At 37.4% G+C, this 11,085-nt stretch overlaps 1 protein-coding gene across 1 annotated transcript; it reads left to right on the plus strand.

Annotated features, from left to right (window-relative positions):
* The first annotated feature begins 847 nt into the window (after positions 1-847).
* LOC116177377 lies at positions 848-11,085 on the plus strand. Its single transcript, XM_031496349.1, has 7 exons — positions 848-3,796; positions 3,842-3,986; positions 4,035-4,192; positions 4,246-4,453; positions 8,742-8,880; positions 8,929-8,996; positions 9,048-11,085. Exons 2-7 carry the CDS (start codon positions 3,969-3,971, stop codon positions 10,134-10,136), a joined length of 1,680 nt encoding a protein of 559 aa, XP_031352209.1. The 5' UTR covers positions 848-3,796; positions 3,842-3,968; the 3' UTR covers positions 10,137-11,085.

Raw genomic sequence — 11,085 nt, forward strand, 5'->3', positions numbered from 1 at the left:
CCTTTCGGGCCGAGGTGTCTACGAGGTTGCTTCCTCCAGGCCCGGTCCCTTTCCCTTCCCAGACTAGTGTTACTGAGATACCTGCGTTGTGCAAGTCCACCAGGCGTTTTTTGTGCCGTATGTGCTTTATATGCCGCAATTGCGCTTACAGAACTTTTTGAGTCGATTATAATGGTAACATCTTGTTTGTTATTTAGCGCACAGGAAAGCGCCTGGTGGATTGTAGCATGTTGCGGGAGATCCACACTTTCACCTGTGGGGGACATGAGAGCCATAGCGCCCTTGCCGATATTGATGTTTTAGCCCCGTACTCGCAGCGTGTTTGTTTCAGAGTGTAGTGTCCGTAGTAAATCTCTATCCTTCGGGTGGACTGTTTGAGCCGGTAACGGCGCTTTCTCGATTCGGTAACCCGCCACAGCGACATAAGTCTCATAGATTTGCTTTGATTCCAAGTACAGTAGTACTATACCCTCTCGTGATTCCGAGTAAAATGGGCGCTGAACCGAGTCCAATATTTCCCTAACTCTGGAGTCGTTACTGCGAGCACTCCATACCTCGGCACCGTATAAGATTTCCGGCCGTAGTGCATAGAAATTTTTGGGTCCATACGGATACCCACCGTTAGGTGCCACTACGATCATTTTAAAAGGCACCTTCTGATTCCTCTTCTTCTAGCACCATATTCACGATTTTGTCGAAATTTGTAACTTTTGATGGTTGACATGTTGTAAACAGTCTTTTAACTTGCTATACTGTCATGTCTCATTTTTTAGCGCCGGATACAAACTCTTTGATGTAGCGTCCAACACGCACGGTGGGATACCCGAAAGGACATTTACCGTACCTGTTGACATACCGCTACAGGGGAAAGTTAACATATTTGATTTTTCCACCCCCTTTTGCGTTTCCTGTAGGGTTGCCATCAAATGCGTCTCTAGGATTAAGTAGGGCGCTTGACTCCAAAATGTTTCTTTATGGGTAAACATATCTTGAGCACTAAAGCCCATAAGTCGTCGAAAATTACACTTCCACATCTCAATTACGGAAAACCCAATCCTCTCAGACCATTTCACTTTGAATTAAAAAAATTAAGTTCATGTATTGCCGTTTTCACGACGAAATTGTAAATAATTGAAGAGAGCAAACCAAGAACAGCGTAAAATTTATAGCAGATGGCCATTTTTATGTACCACCAGCGCAATTAGTGAATACATTTTTGTTTTTGTTTTTTCTGCAAGTAAATGCACAGATTAATTGTCTTTAAAATCTTTTACCATATGCCGTTGAATCCAAACCTTTATTTATAGTTTCTGGCGTATATAAATGTCACTTCCAAAGTAGGCTAGGAATGCCGGCTTTCCCACTTCGTCAGCCATTTGTGTATTTCGCCCGCTAGAAAAACCGATTCGGCACCGATTTTCTGAACGCAACAACCTCAATATTAGCGTGCTCTACTAACCAATAGAAAACTCACATTTTGACTTTTTCAACCGGTTTCAAATGGAACCGACGCGGTTTTGAGGACCAAAGACATCGCGATAAAAACGCACACTTTCCCCTAATACATCCGCCGCTTAATTGCAAAAGATAAACCCCGGACACTTTTCTGAACTACATGCGTTTTATCGCTATACCTACTTAGATTCATTTTTCGCATGAAGCGGTGTATATTTCCCTACGTTGAACAATAAATAAAACTGTTGAAATTGCTGTCACCCGTTATAAGGGTATAAGGGATAGTTCAAGTTCAGTTCACTAACATAATTAAAAACAACGTTTGGCTCATTTGCCACATTAATGTTTTTATCTTTTAATAATGCAACAAATACCTTTACTTTTTTTGCGGTCAGAACTGCACGGTCACGATTAACTTTATTAAAACTTTTCTAACTACAGCGAGGATTTCACTAACTTTACATGGTTTAGAGAAAGTGTCTGCTTAGATTCTTCCGTTTCGTCGAAATCTTCGTATCCTATGCAAGTAATACTCGACACATTTACAAATATTTTTACACTAACCGCGCGATCTAATTTTATTAATCGTAACCCGAGCAGATCAGCAGGCTATTGCGATTGATGCCTGCATCTATCTATCCCCTTTCTATGGTATTTATAACTGCCGAGTAGAAAACCCAAACCGGGCCCAACGCAAAATCTCGGGACTGCGTCTCTTCTCAGCTAATCATATATACGTTGTGTTTTCGTTTTGGCACAAGGAAACCACAGAACCAAAAAAGTTTCGCGGCTATATTGTTAACAACCCACGCGTTCTAAATACGCTCGCTTATCGCCTTTAAACCGACTCACGCCTACTATCAGTATGAAACGGTACATATACAGTATTGTCCATATATGAAATTCTAACAACTTAAACTTCAAAGCGCGCTTCCGTTATTTATTGTTAGTGTTACTATACATCGATCATCCATACACAAGTAGGTATATCTGGCTCAGGCAATATCGGCCACATTTAGACGGTAGACCTATTAAATACGCTTCTGCATTTCCCCTTTTCCATGGAATATATTTTTTCTATTTCGGTGTTTACAATGGCTTTTTTGTACAACTGTTTTCGGCAAAAACAGTATCACAAAGAGGTCCATTATAATACTGTTTTTGGCATGTTTTTGGTAACTTTTCATCTATAGGTTGGCAGTCAACGTCAACGTAAAAGGTGTTGCCAACTTAAGACATATTAATTCTAAAGTTTCCTGTAGTTTTTCATAATTACTTTTTAATTAAATTAAAGCCCCGAAATAGAAAAAATAGTATGAAAAACACGTGTTACAATGCTTTATTGTAATACTTGTCCTTCAATATACTTTTGCTTTATCTTCAGCTTGTGCATCTTCCCGGGATAAATTTTCTATTCACTCATTTTGTTTATGACCGCAGACTACTATTTTGCTCTCCAGATGATTCGAAACTTGGTGAAAAAAGCGTCTCCAAATAAAATGTGCATGTGCCGGCGTAGTTATAGCATATCTGGACCTATAACTTGATGACTTGATGAATAACGCTGAATTATATCTAGGTATCTCTTTTACTAAAGCACAATTCTATGGTAATAATTTTGTTTTAGAGTGGAAATTACATGACATATATACAGAACGGTATTTGTCAGTGGGCACTAAGTACCTTAAATATCTGCACATATATTTAACAATTTTAAATTCAATACTTCTCATTTTCGCACATGAGAAAGCGACACCTTCACGTTTGATGTAGTAAATAGATACGATTTATTATACTAACGATAGCGTCTGCAAAATGTATTTTTGAGCTAAAAATGTGTCCTGTTCCCACAGGACCTTTATAATAATCCGATACGCAGTCGTAACGTAGAAAAAATAGTTGCTGTATCTCTAATAAGCCAAAAACACGTCAATAATGCCATTATTAGAAATCTAACGAACTCAATTTACCGACGGATAAGAAAACGTTGCATCGATTTTGTAATTATGAATCAACGAACTATTCCACTTACTTTGTTTTGATCAAATTGTCTCATATTTATTTTCCACAAATCGATAGTGGGCCTGATGCGTGCCTCTAAATATGCAGATTGAGCCTAATAACGTACCTTTGTTACAGAAAGGTGGGTGCCGCTGCAGAGAAGAAGTCATATGTGTCCCCAGAAACATCCAGACGCCAAGAAAAGCGGCGCCAAGGAGTTGAAGCTGTGGCGCCTGGACTTTCCCTGACCTCGCGCGTGCCGGTTTCCTTGTCAACGTTCTTATTTCATTTAACCCTTTACTCGTTCCACTAACCTTAATGGATAGATTGTAGATAAAAGGTACAATTTACGTCATAAAACGAGTACAGAAAATAGACATTTCAGAATCGCCTTCCGAAATTAATTAAATTATCATTTACGTGAACCTTTCCGCGTAAAACTGATAATCGATCTGCGAAATGTTTCCAGACGCTTACGCTATTTTGGTAGCGTCAGAGCAACATCCGTGCTTATGATGGCGTCTGTAACAGTAAGATAAAAGGGTGCCGATATTATCGTTGTAATTAAACTAATGTAGCAGGTGCCATTGAGGAATTGTGATGGGGGTCATTATTGTTCCCCACCTAAAGAATGTTGCAAGCAGGGCTGTTGTTATTTACTTGCACCGTCCGTATCCTACCGACCACCAACTTTGCCTACCACAAGCATGCTTAACCCCCTTTTTCTTGGTCATTGGTAATTATATTGCATATTGCATTAGAAGCGTATTAAAATTATCGATTTTGTAGGTATTTTTGGGCCGCAGTAACAGCAACGGTTGCCGGAATTTTATGCGCGTGCTCGTTATGGAGAAGGCACAGTCAAAGAGGCTTATGCTGCGGTAACTCTGGACGAGACGATAGAGCTTCCGAACCTGATTCCAATGGATCGTGTTATGCACCGCCGCACTACAGCAGATGCAATAGCTTCCATCAAGCCCCTCCGCCGTATTCTGAGGTATTTACTTTATTTTACTTCATGTCATTTTGAGCTATACATGTACTTCGATTTTCGAACTTAAACTTAAAAGTTCTATTTTTAAATGTAACTGTAAGCAATAAATTCACGAGACTTGAAAGAAGTTTCGTAAATTGGTAGAACGGCAAATACTTTTCCATGACCGAATCAAGTGTGTTTTAAAAAGGGGTTTTTCTATTTCGGTGTCACAATGATGATTTTGTACAACTGTTTTCGGCCGAAAACAGTTGTACAAAGACAGTGATTATAGTCGTTTTTTTTTTGGTAACTCATCTGCATCTCTTAAGTTGGCAGTTACTAGTTAGTACAAGTAGGTACAATACTTCTATGTTTGAACTTCAAAATGTCAGTCTTACTCATATATATACTTCTCTTATATATATGGTCTTACTACGCTGCCAACCTAAAACTTAACGGCATAAAAAGTGTTCCCAACATAAAACATGTTAGTTCTAATGTTCCCTATAGCTTCTGATTATGATTTTTTAAATTAAATTAAAGCACCGAAATAGAAAAAATAGTATGAAAAACGCGTGTTACAATGCTTTATTGTAATACTTCTATCTTGCGGACACTCGTGGCTACGCTTCGCGTCGCCACTCGTGCCACAAGATAGTCGTATTACAATAGGTCGCATTGTAACACTTGTCTTTCAATATACTATTGTATACAATCACGATTTTATTGACACTTTTTGAAATATTTAAATTTCGAAGCCATATTTCAATAAGGACCACCATTGTAGCGTGTTCCTTCATTACGTTCATCGAAAGATTGGGGGAATTCCAAGCGACTTTTAGATGGCCAACCAGATACTTACCATATTTACTTACAAATAAAGTTGGAGGGGATAAAATTTAATGGGCATTATACAGTGCGATCAATATTGAGTTGCTGCGCCGCTTCAATAAATGATGACGTTAGTAATCATTTGCCGCAACAGGCCTGGTGCACCAATACTAAAACATAACCTTAAAGTAAACTTTTGACGTTTAACCATATTTAACCTAAATCAACGATCTTGTAAGTTTCCAAATTATGTGGAACTACACGAATAACGAATTACTACAAAAATTGAAACGATTTTATTTCTTTTACAACTCGTTAATATCGAAGTAATTGGGTAAATTACATACACACTATAACAACTGTTCGAAGTGCTCGCCACCATTATTAAGACAGGGATTCACTCTTTTCTTCATGTTTTCGAAGCCGGCATGTAAGTGCTGTTGCGTAATGTTTCAAACGGTAGCTTCTATACCTGCTCGGAATTCGGCAATGGTGTGTAAACGATTTCGAATACGTTGCCATCTCGTAAATTTGCATGCAATAATTTAGACGGCTTTGCAAGTCTGGACGATGAGTTCTTGTAACACGGTTACTTTAAAGGATAGAAGTACAATTTTCTCCAGGCAATCGCGTCACACGTTCCGTATGAGATGTCCGTTAGTGGGACAAATTGTCGCAGCTGCTTTTTCCGACTTTGCTCAAGACGAGCAAGAACATCTTTTACAACCTCCTTATTAGCAATCACTAAGCGGCCAGGTGACTTCCCAGAAGCAAGACTTCCTGTATGTTAAACCGCTCAAGTAGACGATGAGCATTTCGGCGTATATTGTTGTAATCCTCGTCATGGTTGACAATCGTTTATCGAAACTCCTGTATACACAAACGTATCGAGTACTCCCAAACTCCACTTTCGTCTTTAGTTCCATTACGGAAACAGGACAGCGAACGCATCTTATTCTCTTCTAAAGTAAAAGGCTTGTCAGAGTAAACCTATTGCCTATTACACGCTACAACTAAAAAAACGTTTGTTTGTAATTTACAAGTAATTTACCCACCTTGTAAATATTCGAAAGAAACTGGTAGTCTTGAAAAAAGCCGTTTTGAAAGGGACGAAAGTATTCGAATAAGAATCACAAATCATGGTTTTGGTTTGTAAAATTATAGGTTATGTTTTGTATTGGTACACATATACCTGGTTGCGGCAAATGATTACTAATGTGATATTTTATAAGAGCGGTGCAGCATATATTATTGATCTCCCTGTACGTGAAATTCCTGCACATGTTAATTTTAGATTGTTAAATGACAGCGTATCCGTTTTTAAAACACTTAGTAAGTATTTGAATCACATAACTGCATAATTCATTTGTGATGTATCACTAACATGCAGATTATCTGTAGAAAACGTTATTTTGCCCATACTAAGTAACGCAAAATAACGTTTTTTTTTTGTAGATAACCTGCCCATTAAGTTTGACGTTTCTGATACATCACAGAGTGAATTACTTGTTTGCAACTCATCCCTTTTGAAGTTATGAACTGCCAAAGTTTCACAGTACGCAGCGAGATGATGGAATTGCTACTATTTCTTCCATTGCAATTCGTATGCAGATATTGTATTCCACTCCCACACATCAATAATCTTATAATATCTTGTGTGGTTTTGCTATTACTTACTTATTTCTATCCCATTTATTCCTCAAATCTGAAATATCTATATCGTGCTGGTTAATTTTCTTTATTATTCTTGGCCCCCTCTTCGATTTCTCCCACAACTCGCTCTAATCCCCATGCTTCTCTTGCATCTGTAGTATCAAGTTGTCTTGGTCTTCCAGTCTAGTTGCAATTTTGATTATTTGCCCTGCTTGAATTTCTAAACGACTTTCCTTTATTTCTTCTCGGGTCTTTGATATACTCTTAATTCCTTTCGTAGCTTCCAGAAATGTCTTAAATTTCTTGGGACATTATCTTGTTTATTTGAACTTAAGGAATTCCTTGTGTATTATTTCTTTCTTGAATTAATTTTCTCGTATCCTTCTTAATCTTTATCGTAGTCTCATATACAATAATAAAAATCTACCTACCTTAGTATCCTCCTAAACCTCAAAGATTTGGGAAAAATAAAAAATGTTGGGCCCCTTCTTTATAAAAAAATTTTAACGCCACCACTGGTAATAATAAATTATAATCCTAACTTTCAACAAAAAAATCAATTATTGAAACCTTTCCAAGCGCTTGTTAACGCTACTGGTATGACCTAATTAATTAATATCGCTGCCTATTTCCGTAAACACGCTCGCGTAATAGATAGAATATTGTAATCAAAAACTCTATTTTTGTCTATAATTTGCGCCCTTTAGCGGGGCGACAAAAATTGTAAAGGGTTTGGTTTAGTTACATTTACAAGGGTTGAAGATCTCACTTACATTAAATGAAATTGACTGCACTGGCACTGGCTCATTAATGAAAATGTTTTTTTATTCGTCTTACCTTGCGGAAGTTTGGCTTATAAAAGAAGTACAAAAGAATGCAATGCCTATCTCATACTCACGGGTCCATGGTAAATTTGATTGAATTCATGTTTACCACATAATAAATTATTTGTACATTCAAAATATATACACTTCTTAATGCTAAACAAAATTTTAATCCAACCGAAGGAATGGTATCACTGACATTAAATTTTCCAACTAATGAAACAAAATAACGAAAATCCTTGATTTGGATTCGGTTCTTTTCAACAAATACAATACAAACTTTGTTTCGTGCAAATAAGTTTCGCAGGTCGGTTCCTTTAGGAATATTAAAATTGCTTCAAACAAAATTACTTGTGCAAATTCCTAAAAATACGCGACCATTACTTTCTAGAAATCAATAAATTGTAAAACAGTAATTGAGGTGGGTAATGTTCTCTTCTCGTAGCAATGATCCCTTCCCTTGGAAAATGCCGCTTCCATTAAAAATATGGACACGGGTCGCTTCGATGGTACAGTTGACTTTCTGCATCGACCGGCGCCGGACACGTTATCCTCGTTATGAACGCAAAGTTTATCAGAAGAAAAGTTCGTATGAATCGCGAATCCAAGTAAACCGGTTTAAATTTCGCGAATGTAATACTTGAAATTGTGATTATGCACAAAACTGAGAAACTTGCATTTAACCAGTCGTTACCTACTGTTAGCGATCCGAAAAAACTTCGTTTATCACAATGAGTTTTAATGTCAATTTATGTATTCCCGCTTTTAATTGCAAGACGCTTCTGTGATTCGAAAATGTCCCTTCGCGTAAATTTTAACAATAGCTTCGCGCTGGAACATCTGACGACTTTTTGCGGGATAAGTGTGTATGGCGGAGCGCGTTTTGGTATTGTTACATACAACGACTAAATTAATGGTACCTACTCATGGTATATGGTACTGCAGTAATTTTAAGAGCCAAAATGCCTTGAAAAAGATTTGAAATTATTCATTGTTCTCAGGTAACATCAAAACCAGATCTATATCCGTTAGTACTCAGTTATAACGGTTACAATATGGAGTCCAATCAAAAACTGGGAAGAGGCTCAACGGGTTACCTAATGGTTCAGTATTTTAGAAATTACATAGTCAGACCCGTAGGTAAGTAGCTTCAGTGAATGGAAGACATATTAATATAGCATGTTTCAGGAACTTTATCCGCTACGAGCACAATGGATTCATTGGGATCTATCTTTATTTGCAACGCCACAAATGAAGTAAATATCTTTAAATTTTAAGGGAAAAGGAGTTAATTAGAGTACTTTTAGGCGAACACGATCATTCCGCCACCATACTCTTCGGCTGCGAGTTTAGAGGAAGTGAACAACAGTATACCAACAAGGCCCAGTTCAGAGTTTCCTCGTTCGATATCGTCAGCGACGTGTAACGACTTTCACTTAGCTCAACATAGTCCTAGCGGATGCTCGCAGCCCGGAAACGTATCCGCGCCTCAGCCTTCGGCTAATATGAACAATAAATATACCAACACATCAAATCTAAATTTGCATAATTGTAGTAGAGAAGTGTCGATTACGAGTAATCCTTGTTATATGCACGACGCGAAGACCACACAGCAAACTTTACTAACGAAACCTCCCGAAGAGTTTGCAAGAAAAACAAATCAAACTAACTGTGATTATTCTCCTCCTTTAAATGTAGCACATAAAAGCGCAAAGAAAACGAACCGCATAGTCTCCTCACACGAATACGCAAGTATAGATTGCGAAAGTCAAGAAGAAGATCATAATTTTTCCGATTTACTAAACTTATCTGTGTGCATTCCTAGTACAATAACTCATTTACCCTTAGGTACGGTAACGACCAGTAGCTCACATTCTCACGATATACAACAGTATAGCGTCGTAAACAGCATTACTAGTTCGGATATCAGCAGTCTTGCAAATCTGGGTACGCCGGACTCGCCTCCGAGAGCAACCAGTCCAACGGGCGAGCTGCGCGAGTTGTTAGACAAAATTCAGCAGTTGCCTCAGAATAAGAGCCCCACACCTAACTCCGATACATCGAACGATGGCCACGAAGTGAAAACGAAAAGTTGTTTTAGCCGCAATAAGTCTAAAACGCTCTACATGCCTTTAAGTGAAGGGCCCAGTTACAATTACCTAAGTAAAGTTTCACCGAGCAGTAAGACAGTGGGCGTGTTCGGTAAAGCTAGTAAGGGTTGGTTGTCACGTTCCGCTCCGAACACGCCGTGCGGGAGTTTTGTGCCCAGTTTTCCGATAGCCAAAAAACATTCAAAGAGTCAAAGGGGTAGCAAAACTAAAATACACGACGCGAGTCCCCTACTAAACGAAAATGAAGAGTCGGACGACGAGTCCCAAAGAAACCAATGCTCATGATTTAGGAACTTTAGTTGCTACGAAATTTTTATGCATTTTCTGTCTAAGTATACAAGGTATTAATTATATGATTAATTAAGCTAAATATTAATAGAATTTTATATTCGTATATAATAATTATATGGTTGTCAATTTAAAAACGATTTTAACGGTGAATGTGTGGGTAATTGTGTTAGGATTGTTATTGTTCATTGATTAATAAGAAATGAAATCAATATTTTTCGAAATATAATAGTAGAAGCGCCTCAAAAATAGATAAATCAGCTGAAGTGTACTTAAATTTTACTTTCATTATTGAGACATTAGCGATTTTGAAGTTTGTTATTGTTAACCAGTATTATTATACCCTGTTGCTTCCATTATAGATGATAATAAACTTCATTTTCCTAATGAATTTGCCAAAATGTAAAAATGCAAGCGCAATGGCGGCAAAGGCATTTGAAAACTATAGGTTTTGTAAGAGTAGTAATTTGAACAACAAAATAACAGGTGAAATTAAGCAGAAATTGTTGGTTTAATCTCACCTAACTTATTTTATAATTTCATCGTTGCAGATAATAAGCGCGATGTATTTTTGACATAAATTTCTACAAAAACTCTGCAACTTTGAGACTAATCCAGAAAATCAGCGACAGGTTTCAAAAGTGAACAGATTGCTCGTTATTCTTTGGATAAAACGAAATGGTCATTTATACCTACAACCGGAAGTTCCTTTTGTGCTATTACAGTTTATAAAACGATAATGACAAATCATTTACAGTTTGCTCAAGACATTCCTTAAATTCGCTGACTCCTCCCACTTATGAAATCTGATATGCTGTAAATAGTTTTTGTGCACTGATTTGTTAACGATTATCTAAATACTTAATTGCTTAGACAATACTTTTTATTAGCAAATTACTCTTATGAAGAAAACATTTTTTTAATTCGCATTTTATGCCTAGAGAGA

This window comes from Photinus pyralis, unplaced genomic scaffold (assembly GCF_008802855.1).
Source record: "Photinus pyralis isolate 1611_PpyrPB1 unplaced genomic scaffold, Ppyr1.3 Ppyr1.4_LG7, whole genome shotgun sequence".
NCBI lineage: Eukaryota > Metazoa > Arthropoda > Insecta > Coleoptera > Lampyridae > Photinus > Photinus pyralis.

What these genes read in the sequence shown, in the direction of transcription:
- LOC116177377 (XM_031496349.1), top strand. An exon ending in CCCCTCCGCCGTATTCTGAG is followed by an intron (nt 4,454 to 8,741) that starts GTATTTACTTTA and finishes CATTGTTCTCAG; the next exon opens with GTAACATCAAAACCAGATCT. An exon ending in TTACATAGTCAGACCCGTAG is followed by an intron (nt 8,881 to 8,928) that starts GTAAGTAGCTTC and finishes AGCATGTTTCAG; the next exon opens with GAACTTTATCCGCTACGAGC.